This window comes from Egretta garzetta, unplaced genomic scaffold, assembly GCF_000687185.1.
Source record: "Egretta garzetta isolate BGI_Z169 unplaced genomic scaffold, ASM68718v1 scaffold156, whole genome shotgun sequence".
In the NCBI taxonomy this organism is placed as follows: domain Eukaryota; kingdom Metazoa; phylum Chordata; class Aves; order Pelecaniformes; family Ardeidae; genus Egretta; species Egretta garzetta.
This window is the reverse complement of record NW_009260125.1, coordinates 1480727-1500741: the sequence shown is the minus strand read 5'-3', so window position 1 is coordinate 1500741 and position 20015 is coordinate 1480727. Positions and strand designations below refer to the sequence as shown.

General features: G+C 41.8%; 1 protein-coding gene across 1 annotated transcript in view; it reads left to right on the top strand.

Annotated features, from left to right (window-relative positions):
- The window catches only part of RELN (reelin), a 258355-nt gene that overhangs the window by 126079 nt on the left and 112261 nt on the right, over positions 1–20015 (top strand). Inside the window, exons 11-12 of the mRNA XM_009641400.2 lie at positions 13017–13162; positions 16912–17063. Of these exons, the coding sequence (XP_009639695.1) occupies positions 13017–13162; positions 16912–17063 (298 nt within the window). The remainder of the gene's footprint in view (positions 1–13016; positions 13163–16911; positions 17064–20015) is intronic.

Genomic DNA, 20015 nt, shown 5'->3' with positions numbered 1-20015 from the left:
ATTTATATAAAACTTTACAAAAGCATCTAATATTTTCTCTAAAACATTTACCATAGCTCTAGTATTTTCTTTAAAACATTTACCGTAGCTCTAATCTCAGCTCATCACAAACACACTATTTTGTATAAATACAAAAATGAGAATCTTTGTACATTGTGCTAGTGACATTGCATCATATTTCAAATGTAGCCACACCAGTCACCTCTGCTTCAAGCAGCCTTTCACAGCAGTCAGATAACGTGGCCAGTATAACGGCAGAATGACAGCAGCAATGGGTGGTGCATCTTCACAGGATTCCCAATATTGTTAATGGTCTCAGGCTGCAAGAGTTCATAGAAACTCGGGGAAGCTTTCAGGAGATTTCTCAGTCATAGCCAATGGCCTTGGCCTCCTGAATAATGTTGGAGAAACCCCGACAGTGCTACAGGGATAGCTTGCATCAAAGGTAATTCTAGTTCTCTTTTTCCTACAAGTCCTTTTGCTTCCCAGACTTCTGAAACTTGCTAAATAGTCCTGATGTTTGTTCAGAAAATCTGCATAGTAATTTTACATTTTTACTTACATTTTACTAAGGGATCAGCAAATTTCATTGCTGTACTGTGCTACCTTTTATAACTCTCCCCTATGTGCATTTTACAGAAGTTCCCATACTCACAGTCCATCACTATGCCAAACTCCGTTTCAAGCTGATGAGACCTTTTCTCTGCCATCCAAGCCTGTTTATGCTGTATAAGTTTCAGTTCATATCCTCCTGTCCTTTATCAATTGGTATTTTAGATAAACTGGCCTTAAAATTCTTTCTTGAAGTTTGTGTTAACTTCTTCACTGCCTCCTTCAGTGCTTTTCCTTATGATTTCTTTTAACAAGGTCAATGAACAGTCACATTTCTAGGTGTTATTGGTTTTCTAACTCATTTTTTATTAGTATATACAAAATTCTGGGTGAATTATTTTCCTAAACTGTGCCATAAAGGTAAGTAATTTCATTGGACCAAGGGAATGAAATATTAAGAAAAAAAAAAAGAAATAAGAAAGGTTATCTTTCTAAGTCTTTTCCATTTATTTGGGCTATTTTCTGTATTTGTCCTTTCTTGCTCACCACCCAGAATGGTTGATATTGCATCTTGCCCAGGTGGAAGGGCAGTGCCATTCTGAGAGAGCTCATCCAGCTGGCAGTCAGAATTGAAAGAAGAGGAAAAAACACATACTTATTTCTGGTAGAAAAAACAGTAGAAACTTAGAGTTTCTGCCACTAAGTGTTTACTTTTTCACTGTTTATGTCTGGACTGCCCCAGCAGGCATTGCTTAGATGGTGGAACCTCCTTGGAGGCTCTGTGGCACATCCAGGGTACTGAATGAAGCAAAAAGGGGTACGAACATGAGCCCATGATCTTGCACACCTTAGTTGTTCCAACACCCCCTTGCTTGGCTTTGGCTTGTGCAATCTCCCAGGCATTATCTCCAAGGAACGTACCCTCATGGATGGGCCAGGGACTGTTTCCAGTAGGCCGCAGGGATGACAGCACTCTTCTGCGAGAAGAGAGTTTGCCCAGGGGGATGCAAACTTTGCTGTGTCATTTGCTGTCGAGGCCAGAGAACAGCCCCTGGCCTAATCCGGTTACCATTAAGGTCCTAGCATGGTTAGAGCTGCCCACCCCACCCACCCATTCAGCCATCCTAAACCTTTTAAGGGAATTCTCATTAAACACCATTTTGTTGCCTTAGTGGGTTACTCTGTTGGTAAAGATAGCCATCAGCAAGTTCTTTCCCAACAGCAGCTCAAGAGGTAGCTTTTAGAATTGCTTGTTACACCTGGTACATGCTTGTGTTGGATGCTTATCAAAGGGAAATATATTTTTTTCTGTAGAAGATTTGCTTTGGTAGTACTTGAGGTCTACTAAAATAAATAGCAAACATTACAAAACCAGGAGTTTTGCTGGTAAAGCTGCTCAGATTAATAGCTGCTTAGCTTAATAAGGTAAAAAGACAGCTGAAACAAAGAAAAGTATTACCATGAAGACTGTTGACTGGGTCCTGGATTAGGTTCTGTGATGGATTCAGTCACTGGAGTCGACAGTGCAAGCATTAATGGCAATTATGCACTCCAGTTTGGTGGATTTGGACAGTGTGTTCTCAATAAGCACTTGTGGGAATTTGCTTGTATCCAGTTTGGGAAGCGATTTCTCCTCCTCTCCCAGCCTGCTTGAGCTTGGACCAGGAATTTCATTAAGCTTCTGCTTGGACTGGGAATTTCATTCTGTTTCTTGCTGCGCTCAGGAGCGGTTGCTCTTCGTTTGAAAGCACATGGCTCATTGCAGACGCAGCTGGAACTGGCTACTGAGATAGGAAGCAAGCTGAGAGATAAGCCACTGAATTTGTGTGTTTCAGTTCCAAAGAAGACAGCAAAAGACAAGAAAGATGCTGTTAGCAAGGCCAAGGAACCCTTAGGAGATTAATTGGAGCCACTGGAACGTATTTATCTGTGTTGGACTGTGTGGAAGGGTGTTGAACAGGATAAATTTATGACTGCAGTTCAATATTTCCAGTGACAGCTCTGAGCGTGAGCACGGCCTTGCAACCGAGCGTGGTTAGGATGTTGCACTGGTGGTTGAGATGCCTGAAATGCATGAAGCAGTGCTATACTCTGAGAGCTGCTAAGGGTCTGTGAACCTCAAGACTTCATAGCTAACTGGGGGAAAAGATGAAATCTTCTTCCTTCAGTAATGCTTCTTGGATCTCTACTCCTATAGAATGAAAAGTGACCTCATCTTTCAGTTGACACTTCATACATCTTGTATATTTAACCAGAAACTGTTGTGGTTTGAGGTACAACATTTGCCAAGTTTTTTTTTTTAGTTTTCTCTGATTGCCCTGGTCCAAGATTGGATATGCAAGCTCAAAAACTGAGGTCGAGAAGGGAGAGAACCTCAGCAGTCTTATTCATGTCTTTGCAGTGCTTTGATTACATAAAAATAGCACTGAGACCAAACCACTTGTCTCTGGAATTTTTCCACATCTGGGAAAAAGCAGTATAGATCATTACAGACCCTAGAGCAGCGATGTATTTGGTCATGATGTGTTAACCGAGCAACACTACTTGCCTTTGAGAAGAGTCCAGGTATAGAATTGCTGTCTCACAGTAGTTGCAGCTGCTCTTCACTCGGTGGCTGAAGGTTGCAGTCCAGCGGCTCAGCTTAGTCTGTTTGGTCTGCAGGACCTGGGGACTGCACCTGAGGTTGTCCATGCTGCTGAGCTGTGAGCATGCAGTCTGGCATAGCATGGAATGGGGCAAGGGGGGAAGGTCTGTGCCAGTCTCACTGGGCAGGTTGGGTTTAGGACCAGGGAATGGTATCTGATGCGTGTTATTCACTACCATGGACATGAACAATAAATCCTGAAAATGTCCCGATCCCAATACCCTGATACAGTAAGCCCCTTAAGTTCACAGGTCATCACCATTCAGCTCATTTTAATTTCCAAAACATGTGTGCCAGCTTAGCAGAAGAGGAAGCTGCATAAGAAGGGAGTGGGAGAACTGAACACTCACACTCAGAAAAATATGCTTAAAATGTGTCTGTAAAACTCTTGCCTCACCGGGAGCAGAGCAGGGCTATGCACATCCTAGATCTGCAAGTCCTCCTGAACCTGCGTTTTTGTCTGTCGCTGAGCAGAGAATACATGCATGCAGGCCTAGGAATTTGGCAAAAAGAAAGGCTGATGAAGCTATTCCACCCCCCCCCAGTGCCAGAGAAGATTTCCAAATCCCCGAATACTCTGTTAATTAATAGGAATGGCATTGGATAGCCTTCTTTCAAAACAAACATCCTGATATTCCACTTTGTGGTGGGTTGATCTTGGCTAGATGCCAGATGCCCACCAAAGCTGCTCTATCATTCCCCTCCTCAGCTGGACAGGGGAGAGAAAATATAATGAAAGACTCATGGGCTGAGATAAGCACAGAGAGAGATCACTCAGCAATTACCGTCATGGGCAAAACAGACTCGACCTGGGGAAATTAACTTAATTTATTACCAATCAAATCAGAGTAGGGTAATAAGAAATAAAAGGTAAATCTTAAAAAAACACCTTCTCCCGACCCCTCCCTTCTTCCCAGGCTTAACTCCACTCCCAATTTCTCTACCTCCTCCCCCCTAAAGTGGCACAGGTGGATGGGGAATGGGGGTTGGGGTCAGTCCATCGCACGCTGTCTCTGCCGCTCCTTCCTCCCCAGGGGGGGCTCCTCACACTCTGCCCCTGCTCCAGCCTGGGGTCCCTCCCACTGCAGGCAGTCCTCCACAAACTGCTCCAGCCTGGGTCCTTCCCATGGGGTGAAGTCCCTCAGGAGCAGATGGCTCCAGCCTGGGTCCCCGTCGGGTCCACAGCCGATTTTGGGCTGCAGGGGCACAGCCTGCCCCACCATGGGCTGCCCCAGGGGCTGTGGGGAATCTCTGCTCCGGCGCCTGGAGCCCCTCCTGCCCTCCTGCTGCCCTGGCCTGGGGGGCTGCAGGGCTGCTCCTCTCACACATTCTCACTCCTCTCTCCTGCTGCTGTTGCTCTTGTGCAGTAACTTTTCCCCCTTCTTAAATACGTGCTACCACTGTTGCTGATGGGCAACAGAGGTGCTACCACTGTTGCTGATGGGCTTGGCCTTGGCCGGCAGCAGATCCTTCTTGGAGCCGGCTGGAGTGGGCTCTGTCAAACACGGGGGAAGCTTCTGGCAGCTTCTCACAGAAGCCAGCCCTGCATCTGCCCCGCTACTAAAACATTGCCACGGAAACCCAGCAGACATATATGTCTGGGTTTAATTGTTTGTGCTGAAGTGAATAAGACTTCTTTCCATTTTTTATTTTAAATTTTTGTTTAAAAAAGTTGAGGTACCCATTGTCTGAATCGGATCAAAAATATTTGTTTGCAGAAGGAAACGTGATGCTCTAGGTATGACAGCGTGAACATGGCAGATTGAAATTGCTATGACCTTATATTGGAGAAAATTACACAGGTATAGATGCTTCTGACAGGACTCTTTGGTTTTTTGAATGAGATATAGCAAGGCAGTATTTGGTCTGTGGGCCAAACCCAGCCTTCTAGCCAGCTGCTTTGCCTCGCAGGAGCCCTCATCCACCACATCTTCCTGGGAAGAGGCGAGCAGGCTTCCTGCCGCACCTCATCTGGGGGCCTTTCCTGCTTCTCTGCGGGCGGAAGGAGAGGTGTGAGAGGGGAGGAGAGGTGAAGAAAGCAGAGCAGGGTGCACAAAACCTGTCGACCGGCTCCCTTTAGTGAGAGCATGGGCTCTCTGAGCTGTGCCCAGGAGGAGGCATCCATCCATAGGGCTGGATCTAGCCCACGCATGGAATTATTCTTGCTTTCTTTTTTTTTTTGTTAATAATCACGCTTTTAATTAAAATGATAATACTTAGATACAGTGCTTAGGGGGTCATTGGAACTGATAGGTGGTTGACTGTAGTGCTGTGAGTTGTTCGGGCAGCTGAGACTCACTGTCGGGCAGCAATGCTGAACCTGCACCTTTCTCCATGCCAGTTCTCCATAACTCGGAAGTGTGCTGGGGGGTGGCAGGGAGCCAGCATCAGCTCTGAGCTGGTGTCAAAGCACCAGGGGTCTTTCCTGCCTCCTAGAAGGAAAGAATTTGGTCTTTGCAGGCCGCTGTGAGATGCACATTAATAAAAACAGCATGAATTGACCCATTGGATGCCAAAGAGTAGAAACAACTTTGGCTGACTCTTTCTCACTCTAATTTTGCAGTGGTGTAAATATACATCCTTACTTTCAGAAGAACGCATGAGGTTTAATCATGCTCACTGCAGAGTGCTAGAAACACTAATAGTTCCCAATAACATAGAGGAATAGTTCAGTTCATGCCAGTTAAATGACTCATTAAAGAAATCAGTCATCACCAGAATGACTGGTGTTGTACAAACATCATGAAATGTCCTAGAAAATTAAGAGCCATACGAATCATACAAATCGCTCATAAAGAAGCAAAGTGTTTTGAGCACTAGCCTTTGAATAACAGTCTATAATCGGAAATGATGAGTGAAAACACACTTTATAAACTGTTTGTTACTATGTCACAGAACAAGTTTAATCCCGTTGTTTTGGAAAGGGAAGGTGCACTATAACCCTCTGTGCACCTGGCCCGCCTGCACAGCCAAGGTTTTCATTCTGTACCCTACATTGAACGATGTAAAAATGTAGCATGTGTGGAAGATTAAAGCCCTGTTTAACTTATGGGAAAGTATTCTAATCGCACTGTGGTTTTTCCTTTGGTTGAAGAAGGGACTTCAGGCCAGAAACCGTAACAGCCAAATCCACCAAATTTAGAATTTAGAGTCTTTCCTAAATTCCCTCATCATACCTTTGCTGGCGAAGACATTGCATACAGGGTATGATTTTATCAAGACTGACTCTATCTTTGTACCTGCTATCATGTCAAAATCTAAAATTTTTTAAAACCTATGCAACTCATTCCCAGAAAGACACAATATGTAATTTATAGCTCCATTGATAATGCTGCTTTAATTAATTTTCTTCATCTTTTTTCTTGTTCCTCTGCTTCTCTTATCTCATCTGTTTGCATTGCCTAGATTTTAATTAAAAAAACCTCTCCTCTCTAAGGAGCAATCTGAAGTGGCAAAAATAATCACTTAAAATATTACAGTCATTAAAAAATTGGCTGCGGTCAAAGCCATGCATTTTCAATTTGCCGACAAACGATATTTTCATTTCCTTTTAAAGCGCATTTTGTATTTGAATAGCATACGCCAGCCAGCCTGGCTATCAGAGATGCTCCTCCAGCTGGGTGGGCTGCGTGACAACTCCTTAATGGGGGAAATTGATGGCCCTCTGCTCGTGTAGAGGTGAAGGCATACTGGGCAGATTTCTTTCCATCTGCCATCAGCCCTTTGCAAGCTGGCACTGCCCAAATGCCCAACACATTCATTCCAATGCAAGAAATGTCGCCAAAAAATAAATCGTGAGGCTACAGCTGTCTGAAAGAATCATCGGGGCCATTAAGCCCAGGAGAGATAATATGAAGAGTTGCATCAGTGTTCGTCTTTGATAAAAACCTAATTAAATGGTGGTAAAGATGACTGTGGATACTCTAAAGGCACAGAGGTGAACAACATTTTCACGGGAGTGTGGGGACGAACCTCAGGAAGATGATATGCAGCACCTCAGCCAAAAATCTGTTACACTGAGGAATTTCACACTAGTGTTTCCTGTTGATGCTTCTCCGAATGGCACAGTTGCATCATTTAGTTGCCCTCTGTTCTGGTCTCCAAATAAAGAAATCCCACACTGTAGAGCCAAGAGGTATTTATTGATTCACAAGTTTGACTTGAACAACTTGGACAGAAGCTGGTTTGGATGAACTTCAGTGCTTCTGTTTACATTCCCAATCTTTGTCTTTTGAGCTTCTAAAAACCTTCAGGGCTGTGTCCTTAGCTGCAACTGTGACATAGGCTGATCTGGTTGATGCTTATGCTACTTCACATGGCAGGGTGAACAGTAGACCTCCAGAGGTGCCTCCCAGCCAAGAGGTCATGCTGAGGGTGGCAGATGTCTCCTTACGTGGTGCTCTCATGCAAGTTTTTAAACATATGGAGATTGTTCAGACATGCTACACCATGTAGGATCACAGACCCTACCTGGCGCTCTTAAGCCATTTTGATGTTACAGAAAGTTGTTCAGTATTTATTTATGAAAACATAAATAGGTCTGGTTGGAAAGTACCTTCTTCACCAAATCTGATTTCCCTGGTTTTGGTTTTGAGCCCTGGCCAATGGTTTTGAGCAGTCCTAATTGGAACCCTTCTGCATCTCAAATGATCAAGAGGCTTTCCTTAAAAGCATTTACCAAAAAAGGTGAAAGCTGTAGGTAGAAGATGCAACTTGTAAGGACTATAGAGTAGGATAAAGAGGGTGATGGACTCTTGACAAAAGTTTGGTTTTGAAACCATGCACTTCTCTCTCCCATAGTCTGTAAATTATTAGCTAATGCTCTCATAATGTACAACAGAAAGCTCACCTGGATTAATAAGACTTGCTGGCTCTCATAGACAACTTGGCTAAGAACTGTACTCATAGACTAGAAATATTCATCAATAACAGCAATTTTAGCATGAAAATGTATTTTTTGTAGTAGTGGTACCATCGTAGCATCAAAGAGCCCTGACCAAGGAACGTACCACTGCTGCCTCTACAGGCGCAAAACAAAAAGATAGCCCGTGTCCCAGGAAATTGCCACCCATTTATGAAATTGGAGATAAACTGGGGCCGGGGAGATGTGGGAGTAAAAGGAAATATTGCAAGAGGGGAAAGTGCTCATCCTGGTAAGCAGTGCATTCTTCAGTAATCAATGACAAGTCTTGTTGAGGAAAGCACTAAGGAAGTGTCTGAAGGACATCATCTTGTGGGGGAATTTGCCAAGCAGAATGGACAAGGGCATGCAAGTTTGGTTGTCTCACCAGCAGACGTAGTGGCAAGTATGGGCAGTCAAGGAAAAGTGAGCCACGAGATGGTACATATGGGAGATGGCACATATGGGAGATGGCAGAGGCAGGTGAGGGTGAGCCACGCAGGGCCTTGAAAGTGGGGAAAAAGCAGTGATACCATAACTATCCAGTAGACAAACTTCAGAAACACAAAAAATTCAGAGTAAAGATTAGATTGAAAGCAAATCCAAGCCTGCTGAGATACAGGAATACATCCAGCCAATTTTCATTTTGCCCTATTCATGCAAAGCAATAGCTTAACAATTGCAGCTAGTGAATAATAGTAGTCGTAGTGCCAGATTAAATTAAACTGTGTTTTTTTCCCCTTGGGATGACCACAGTCCTTGAACAGAACTTGGCTTCTTTCCGTTTGGCAAGAGGAGGGTGTTGTTTATTTAGGAATACAACAGTTTGCTTATGGCAGGCTGATAGTCCCACTCCGGTTGCGAACAATGGGAAATGGCTACTGTCGTGAAGTGCCTCCTTTCAAGTGCCTGCAAGTGTTCTATCTTCTATTATGCAGGTGATTTGGAAGAACACTTTGTTTAATGAAGGTCCCCAAATTTGTCAAAGGATTTGTTCTATAAATTAATTTTTCCTCAAAATTAGTTAACTTTTCAGTGTTGTAATTTGTGCAAGGACACACTAAATGTTCCACGTGCTTTTTATCCCCTTTAAATAAAACTAAACTCTGCTTTAGTTTTGGACCTCCAGCTGATGCTTCCATGGTAACAAGGAGAAATGTCCTACATGTTGCTGTCATTTGGCCTTTTTAGTTACAAAATTTGTGCAGCAAGTTAATTTGTTCTTATCTTATGAATCATTTAACTGTAAATAAAAATGGAACAGAGAACAAATTAAATCTGGAATTCATAAAAGAAAACTCTACATCTACATAGAGAGCTCTACAGTATCTCCAGTTTAGGGAGAACTTAATCCAGTTAGTTTCAAAACACAGTACATGTTCATTCCACATTTTTTATCGCTTTAGAATGACAAGAAAAAAAAATAGACCTGTAAAATTCAGTCCTTAAATACTGGAAGTGTTTAGAATAGACTACCATTGCAAGTGTAAAGCCTTTAATTTGAGAAAGAGGCAACACACTATGTAAATTGTACTTTAGTTTTTCTTTTCTAAAGGCTTGGATTCAAATCCTGGGTTGAACCCAAGAGAAAATGAGTCCAATGGTTTCAATTCAGCCTCTAATCTGTTCAAGCCCTATTACCAGACCACAAAATAATCCAACACAGTCAGAAGCCTCCTGGATGTTGAATAAGACTGACAAGGTAGTTGGGGGCGATGCTGGTGAGGCACCATCTCCTGTGGAGCTTCTTTTGGTCCTGGAAAATTTGGCTGAGTGCTCTTTGTGGTTATTCACCCCTCAGCAGCCCACCAGATGAAAAAAAGGCAGTAAAAGCAGCGACAGATAGCGACTGCTTGGAAAATGAAAATAAAAACATGGAAGCTAAGTGTGAACTGAGGGTGATGATTATACAGGTGAGGGAAATGTGGCAGGTGGGAGAGGATGAGATCATGAACAGAGGAGCCCTGGCTCTTGCTGAGGCAGCACTGCTCCTGCAAATGGGGCTCGTCTTCATCTGCTTCCCCCATGGGCATGTGTCTAGGGTTCCAAATGGTGGTACTGGGGCAAAAATGCACCAGAAAATTATGGCCCTCCCTCAGAACTTCTTTAAAAGCCATACCTGTGTTTTGAGCATCTTTCTTACTCTCTTTAAAGGTAACGAATTTTTATTACTCATTTCATAGCTATGTAGAATAACAGAAGAAGTTAAACCCCAGTCTGAACTTTTCTTCTGCATAACTGTTTCACGTGAGAGTCAAAGCTAACATGAGCAGAGGGTGATCTGACCATACGTTGCGTGGTTCATTAACACATAAAATATGCATAAATTACATTACTATTCATAGATATTGTGTAGCTGTATACTTTTATAAGCATAAAGATAGTTTCATAGAACTAATGAAATAAATTATGCTTTTGAGCTTTCATAAAGGGTTGATTGTACACCACTGTATAAATAATTACTTCTTCACCCCTTTGCCAAACTGCCCGTTTATTTATCTTGATGACCTAAATGGAAACTCCATCAGATGTACTTCAATAAATAATCTGATAGACAGCAGAAGGGCATACAAACGTTTAATGATAATGGGGTTGTATCTGGTTTGTGTTTATTTTAATAGATGGTTTTCATCAGGCAAGAGATTACTAATTACATACCCCACTATCAAGTATATACTCACATATAACTTAGCACCTGAGAAATACGTAAGGCTTATAAAGGATTTTCCAAAGCTTGCATGCAATTGTAATAACTAGCTCAGTAGGATCTATTTGCCTGTTTATTTCCTAAGAGATGAAGGGTTATGTATAAATTCAAATTAAGTTTTAGCTTGAATATTTATTTTTAGTGTATTTACTTGACTGCCTGCAGATAATAGGAGTTTTGTGGCAGACTGATCGACAGGTAAAGGATACTTCATTTCTCTTCAGCAAATGAAGAAAATTCTGAAAAGAACAAATTATTCTTAAAATTCCGATGTTAGCAATACCTGTGATCATGAAGGATAGAATCAGTGAACAAAAGCCATTTCTCAGTCAATTATAAATAACTGCATAGCATGGACAGTGTTTTTCAAAGAGAAGTAAAAATAAAACTGTTTCATTAATTTCTGCATGTTATAAAATATTTTATGTGGAAATGATTCTGCCTTTTCACTGGCAGCAGCTGCATATATGGTGCACTGTGTATATGGTGCAGTAACAGAGCAAGAAGACTTGTGCTAAATTATCGATGCTTCAGAATCTTTCTATTGCTTTGACCTTTCTTTGGAAGAAAATCACTTTAATAGCAATTTGTTTATTTTAGAAGTTGAAACAGCCTTTACATTTCAATAGTGTGTTTATTTCTTTAGGTGATATTTAATTAGCATTAATAAACATAGAGCTGTCGTCATTCAACTGTAGACCAGAAAGTCTCTATACAAAAGCAGACTTCAAGTACTCATATTTTTTTCTAACAATGTGTAGGCACCTCTAGAAACATAATCACATATTACATTCCTAAATATAAATAAATTGCTAATTTATTTGCAACCATACTTGAAAATCATCAGCAAAAGAATGTCTTTTTTGCATTGATAAATGGAGAGTTATAGAATCTGACAAAATGTGTTATTTTTTACTTTGCTCATAAAATTGCATAGTCAAAGATATACCGGGCAGTTTTCATTTCTTGCCACATCTTTCTCTTCGTTAAAAATTTAATTGTTCACTTATGTGGCACTACCATGACCTTTTAAAACACAGAAGAGGTGATTGTCATACTTTCCCTTGGCATGTTATGAAGGGGTTCAGAGACAAGAGGGCACTGCATAGACGATACTGAAAAGGTCAATGCAATTTGGCATTATTGTATCTCTTTTTCAGATGTTGAACTGAGGTAAGAATGCAGAATTATTCTAATTAATAATTTCTTATTTCAGCTTTCACTCTTAATGCAACGAAGATTCCCCCCCTTCCCCCCAAAAAAGTGTTTGAGCTAATTATTACTTTTCTCAATATTTGTTTTAATACAAAAAACTCAATAAAATGCCAAGTTCTCATTTTGCATTAGAGCCAGGTAGGTCTTCTTTAGAGGCTTACAGCCACACTGATTTTGCAGACTTTTACCATTTTATCAGACACACAAGAAGGCAAAAGTAGGATGGGAGAAAGAAGAAAATCTGTAGTGTAGAGCACCCCATGTGCTCCCCACCGACAGCTTCTTCCAGGTCGATATGCCTGCAGTGTCGTGGTGGTTGAGGCAGGTTGGGGCAGACACGTGGCTTCCTTTGATGCTGCTGAGGAAATGCAATAGGAAAAGCAGATGCGTTGGGTGTAGGGGCAGCCTCAGGACCCCTGAGACTGCTGGATCACATGGCTAGTTGCCAATAGAGCTATTTGTTATGCTGTTTGAATTAAATATAGCAAATAGCCTTTTTACCCATATGCTTCAGGCCCAAAGTTTACTGTATGGCAATGCACAGCAATTTTAAATGCAAACACCTCCACTGGAAAAAATTCAGGCATGGAGATCTGATGTGTTTCACAGCATGAAACCCTTATGCTGACAAAGTATCTATAGCAATATTTGCTATACTACTAGAGTTACTTGTACACGCAGTTGTGTATGTGCCAGACGTAATGGCAATACTTTAAAATAAACACCCAAAGGTATGGTACCTATCTTTTCCACGCAAGCACAGTCTTACAATGGTCTGAAGTGTGTTTGTAGGGAAGCAGGTATGAGAATAGGACACAATCATCATTTGGGGTGAGCCAAGAAAGATGAAAGATGACCACCCATTTTTTAATTTTTATTTTGTTTCAGGCACCGGTGAATCATTAGGTAATGTACAGCTCGCTCTGAGCTCTGATGGAGTGTGAGCAGGACAACTGCCCTTGCAATCCCGATGTAACATCACCTCCTTTTATTCACAGCATAGCTGCCAGTCAGATGGAAACGCCATCTACTTCCATGGGACAGAAGGCAGTGAGTTCAATTTCGCCACAACCCGGGACGTGGACCTCTCCACAGAGGATGCCCAAGAGCAGTGGGCAGAAGAGTTTGAGAGCCAGCCTAAAGGGTGAGTGCTCCTCACCTGCGCAGGGCCCTATGCAGGCACGCGGCATCTCTCCAGGGCATGGGAAACTGGAGAAACAGAGAATTGCATTTTGTCTTTGCTGTGTAGTCAGGGAAGACATGTCCAGAGGAGAGCAACAAAGCTGGCGAGGGCTCTGGAGCACAAGGCTGATGAGGAGCGGCTGAGGGAACTGGGTTTGTTTAGTCTGGAGAAAAGGAGGTTGAGGGGAGGAGACCTTATCACCCTCTACAACTGCCTGAAAGAAGGCTGTAGCGAGGTGAGTGTGGGTCCCTTCTCCCTGGTAACAGGCAATAGGATGAAAGGAAATGGCCTCAAGTTGCACCAGGGGAGGTTTAGATTGGATATTAGGAAGTATTTTTTCACTGAAAGGATTGTCAAGCATTGGAACGGGCTGCCCAGGGAAGTGGTCAAGTCCCCATCCCTGAAGGTGTTTAAAAGCCGGGCAGACAAGGTGCTCAGGGACATCGTTTAGTGGTGGGATGGCAGGGTTAGGTTACTGGTTGGACTTGATATCTTAAAGGTCTTCTCCAACCTAAATAATTCTATGATTCTAAGATTGCAACTAGGATAAATAGCAATTCAGTAAATAACAGGTGATTGTAAATTTTAGGTAAGAGCAAGTCCGGAAAGCCCAGGAGGAGCAATCTGTCTCCAGACCATTCTGTCACCAAAGCTTTTAATGAAAAAAAGTTGTACCTGTAAATTATACAGTCATTCCGAAGAAACATGCAATGTTGATCTGTTTTGTCATTCTGTCACACCTGAGTGTTTTTAACAAACTCATATCCATATGAAATCAAATTCCTTGAGAAATTAACCCCCCTCTGGATCCTGCTGTGAGCCACACTTTGCTGTGAGCGAGTTCCTGCTTATGCAGAAGCCTGCGGGTGCCAGAGGAGGAGGAGGTGGAGGCAGGACAGCTGAAGCAGCAGCCTGCTCTCACCTTCCAGCACCAAGAGCATGGCCATGCCTGCCATGCCACAGCTGAGAATCTGCTGATAATTTACTATTTTTACTTTAAATATATATAGGGATTTGAGGAGTACCTGTAAAGCCAGATCCAGCAGGGACTGCTGCAAGGACAAAGAAAGTAAAGAAACCACCTAGGACAGCAAAATTACCACTCTTACCAAAGCATGACTGAGCTTTAAAAAGAAAAAAAAAATTTCCTGGTAAAGAAGTATCGTTTTATATACCTCGGTGTATAAATTCTGACAAAAACAAAATAACCAACAATGTTGTCTGATACTTTTTTTATTAAAAAAAAAAAAAGAATTTCATAGGTTGCTGTAACCCCAGGGCAATGAGAAACATACACTGTTAATTTATGGGTCTCTACTGAATATTGATTTTAACCTACAAAGTGCTTCAGATCATTAGCAGCTGATTCAAATGCTGCCTATGCTGCGCTGAAGACAAAGAGCACCTTTTAAGAAATACATGCTAATGTGTCCTGTGGACACATGGTTTATCGGGGGCTTACAGAAAAAATATTCACTGTGAACTCTGTCCCAGTTGGAATAATCAACTCATGGCATCGTGAGTGCTCCTTCAGACAATGGAAAGAAAACGAGGACGTGTGTGGTGTTGTTAGGTGACCATGTGTGATACATTTGAGATGTTCTCTTAGTCTCTTTTCCATCTTGAAAATAGAGGATGGGAGTCTTACCTGGGGACATGTGCCCTGCCTGTAGATCCTGTCTCTTCTAGACCAGGTGTTCAATTGAGCTAAGTTGGGCCAGACCCCCCATCATCAGCTGTTCTAATCAGGACACCTCCTTCTTGGATAATGAATAAACTTTTAAAAATAATTACAGTAGTAAATGCTGCTGTGGGTATAAATATGGAAATAGAATGCTTATACCATTCCCTGGTTAGCAAATGCACAATTTGTCCCAAATTAGGAATATTACGCTTTCACTGTCGCACAGCACCTGACTCCAATCCGCAGGGCTAGGGCTGCCAGCTAGGAGCGAGGCAGGGTGCAGCCAGCAGATGCTTTTGGTACCCTCATCCTGCGTGCAGGCCCAGGAACCAGGTCCTGATCTGCCCCCCGCATATAAAATCTTGGTGGTGTGGCCACCTGCCCTAGCAGGGGGTAACTTAAAGTGCCGGTTTTTTTAACATTGTAGAATTTTCTGGTTTTCATTTCTAATGCTGCCTAAAAGGAGAGGATCCCTGGAAACATCCACGATCTGCATCATTCATGACCCCAAGTTGTTTTGTGGGTCACTACAGAGAATGTTTTAATTGAGCTAAATAGAGCATACAAAAGGTCAATGGACCATTGTGAGACGTTGTCGTGTAAGTTAAAAGTAGGCACAAGTGTTTAATTCCGTACGTGCCTTCAGCCCAAGAGACACATTTTCAAAATTGTATTTTTATTATATTGCACATTACCTTTAAAAAATCTGCACAACTAAAATTCTTCCCTCAGAATTAGGGTTAGGTTAAACTGTGCTTCCATGAACATATTTATATTCATATCAAAAAAGCTTTTTAGTGATCTTAAGCTCGGTTATTCCTGTATAAATGACTGGCAGGTTTAAAGCAGGATTTCCAAACAGGCATGTTGCTGGTCTGTCACAGCTTAGGTCAATAGGGAAACTGGCAGCTTTTAAGAAGATCCTAGAAATACATTTGGAGATAATTGGAATGGTTAAACTGATAAACAGACTGTTATGTTCTTGCAATGACAGGTTTTGAAATTGTTGTATGGCACATTGCTGCCAGAGATTGTTTCTGCTCTAAGTGGACAGGAAAAGGCTCTGCCTTCCCACAAACGTTTCCAAACTTCAATGTTTTCTCATTCATCCTGAATCACGCCGGCTAGTTAAACGATTGGATTATCAGGATTTAGTGATTCTAAATAATTCCTTTATTTATCAGCCTTGTATTTTTAAAATGCTTTCTTATGAATTAATTAAGACTTCAACATGAATAATAATGTATCTGACCAAAAAATAATGTACGGGTTTTCAACATTTCTAATCTTTCAAAATATTTTAATCAAGTTTTGAAGAAGCCAACGCTTTCATGATGAAAACATATTTTCAATAAAAAATATTTAATTGAAAATTCTGCAACAGCTCTTTTAATTATCGCTGAATAAAAATAAAGAGAAAATGTTGCACAGAAAACCTGAGAAAGATTGTATCATCACATATTAAAAACACAGCAGTCTTTTTTCATACTCTGTTCATGTGTTAGTTAAAAACTGTTACCCTAAATGCTCAAAAAGATGAAAAGAGAGCATTTTCAGCTATTACCTCCATATTTATTGACTGTATAGCAGATATGGTGGACATGTGGCTTTTCAAGATTCATTGATCTATAAACCTTAGATTATATTAAATGAAACAGAATGCAATTATATTTTAAACATTTTTATGCCAGAAAAATAGTGCAGATGATAGAACAACACAACACAAAATATTTGGTAGTCGCATTCATTAAAAGCCTCACTTTTTTACAAAGTCACGCTTTTCTGCCAATTTTTAAAAAATATTTACATTTACTTTGCTTTATTTGAGTCAACTGAGTTTAAAAACTAGTTTTGAATACATAAGTAATGTAATCGGAATCATATTTGAAACACTGCATTTTGTCGTCCTCTGTAAGAGTAGCAGCAGCTACTTTTGTATGTACAGATGAACTCCTAGAACATGTTTTATATGAGTTTATCAGTAACGTGCCTCTGCACATTCTCTGCCCACTGTTGACCTCTCCAGGTGGGACGTATTTGGAGCCGTCATTGGTACTGAATGTGGGACACTGGAATCTGGCTCAGCTATGGTATTTCTCAGAGATGGAGAAAGAAAGATATGCACTCCATACATGGACACTACAGGTTATGGGAACTTAAGATTTTATTTCAGTATGGGTGAGTATATATTCCTAATGTAATACAGCATGTGAAGCATGTGAGTTTTAAATTGTGCAGTGTGCATAGAACTATTTTAAACACTCCTCAGAAAAGGATAGCTCTGATTCGTGACTGTGAGACCCATGAAGATATAAGACGGACCACTCTCAGTCAGGCCGAGAGTCCACCCTTCTGGATGTCCAAACAGGTGTACAAACGCGGCGGTCACATAAATAGGCCCCCCAAAAATATTGTCCCAGATGACAGTGACTCACAGATGAAAATCTTTCTGAACCAGACAGGGCATTCTGGGTTTAGTAACCCTTGCTGGGTGTTTCTTCCATGGATTGATCCAGCCATTGTTTTTTTGGCCGATATAAACATTTAGCTCCACGTTAAAACAGTTTAGTATAGAAGGTACATGAAGGTGTGTCCATGTAAGGTCAGTGTCTAAAACTTTCTGTATAGCCAAGAGAGATGTGGTCAGCACCATTGCTGGAAAACCCCATTCAGCTCACCATGAGATATCTGTGCTAAACCAGCCAAACAGATCCCCGGACTCCACTGACCGCATGGGTTGGATCTCCCTTGATATAAAGGAAGCTTAAGCACCTGGCACACACATAGGTGTGAGTTCAGTCTTGCTGAGTCCTCAGGCAAGATTCATTATACAAGCACAAGTGGTTGTTGCCACTCGAAGTGTCTGAACATATCTGAGATATCAGCACAAGACTATCAGACATAACCGAGGATTTGTGGGAGAGGCATGGCCTGCTGGAGTAGTAGGTAGGTCAGGCGGGTCCCTCCACAGTGTCAAAATGATCCCTGGTACTAGTTTTTATCAACTGAATCTGCCTGTTCTGCCCCTGCAGCCACTCCATAGCTAAACAATTCTTCATGTGAAGAAGTATCTTGTCTTGTACCTTCTAATTTCATTTGATGCCTCTTACTTCTTATATTAGAAGAGACGGTCATATCTTTGTCATCCTCACGACACTATAGAGAATTTTTCAGGTACCTGTCATATCCTCCCGCAGTCATATTTATGTGCACCCTGGTGTCAATCCATCAGAGTGAACAGAGTTGCACCCGAGGATGAGATAGGTGTAGCAGAGAGGTGGGACAGCCTTACATGGTGGAACCCACAGAATAGTTTCTGCTCAAAAGTTCTTATTATATTCATAAACATTTTCTCTGCTAATGTATTGGCCCAGGGTGAGGTTCACACAGAATGTGCTACTGTCTTGGAGGAGGAATAGCCTACACGGGGCATCCCTGGTGAAAAGCACTGATACAGCGTTAGCATCATCTGTGGACTTTCCCTGCTGGGGCAAAGTGGAAGCTCAGTGATTTTCCAGGGCTAAGAAAGCAGCCAAGAACAAACCTGTCCTTTCCCCTCCCTACCATTGTCAGTGCAACTGCATTAGTTCAGTGTTGCAACAGACCAAAATCCCTATGAACACGGTGGTTATCATTCAGTACCTCGCAGTGTTTTTCCAGAACTTTTATTTTGCACATAAAGGAAATTGCATGAGGTTATTCTCTCAACACCAGGTTTAAAGTAGGTGAGGGGGTTTGCTTAAAAGTAGAGAATAATAGAATAATAAAGGAGGAAGCAGAGACTAAACTTGTGACCTCCACAAACAACCTTCTGAATCAACAAGAAAAAACACCTTTTATGAGTGGAAGACCTCACGTTGGTGTCCTAAATTGTCGCACATCTCCTCTGTGTTACGTGAATTACCAATAAAGCACAGGAAAAAGAGGATGCTTTTCCCCAGATCTTCCAAGCGTTACAACACCTGCAAGAGAAACAGGAAAGAAATTTGCTCAACCTTCTGAACTTAGGGGAGAAGTTGTCAGCACATGCAGGCACAGAGGATACTGGGACATCACTTAAAAAATTTATTCTGTACATACTTGTAAATTCAGTAATAGTTTAAACATTCAGGCAAGCAGAGGATTTGAAAGGACACATGGATGTTCCTTATACAGTATAATACACAGCAAAGATGCACATCTTATCTAGCTCTCTGTGCTGCTTTGCCTATTCCATTCCAAGAACTGGCCGTCTGCAGTGAAAATAGCAAAGTGTTTCATATATGCAATCTTTCTACTTTACAGATTTTTCAAAGAAGCTTCCTCATCCTGTTTTTTTCTGGGCTTTGGTTTAGTTGGTTTTTTTTTAAATACCTGCAATACCATAGTGTACAGGGAAATGATGTTTCCTGTTTCAATTACAAACACTTTGTTTTAAAAACTTTTTTCCAGAACGCCAAACTAATGTGATCATTCCGATCTTGTAAATATAATACAGAGCTTAATGCACAGATTTGCCAATATATCTGCTCTCTTGGAGAAGGTTAATAAGTGTTTTGGATTCTACCATTATGAACATATCTCAAATGCTGCCCCATTCCAGTGAGGCAACCATGACACACATGTTTTGCATGATACAATAGACACCATCCATCCCTTTTTGGATATGGTGTAGATACTAGGAGAAGCAGCACAACAGAAAAGGTACACAGCAGTCTTCCTCATTGGGGTCAGCAACACCACCACCATGGATTTCCGGAGGGCAGACTTTGGCCTGTTCAGAACGCTGGTTGGGAGAATCCCTTGGGAGACAGTCCTGAAGGGCAAAGGGGTCCAAGAAGGCTGGGTATTTTTCAAGGATGAAGTCTTAAAGGCACAGGACCAGGCTGTCCCCATATGCCGTAAGACTGGCCTGGCTGGACAGAGGTCTACTACTGCAACTCAGGAAAAAAAGGAGAGCTTACCAGCTCTGGAAGAAGGGGCAGGCAACCCAACAAGAGTCCAGGGATCTTGTCAGGTTATGCAGAGAGGAAATTAGAAAGGCAAAAGCCCAGCTGGAATTTAACCTGGCCACTGCTGTAAGGGATAACAAGAAAAGTTTTTATAAATATGTTAACAGCAAAAAGAGAGCCAGGGAGAACCTCCATCCTC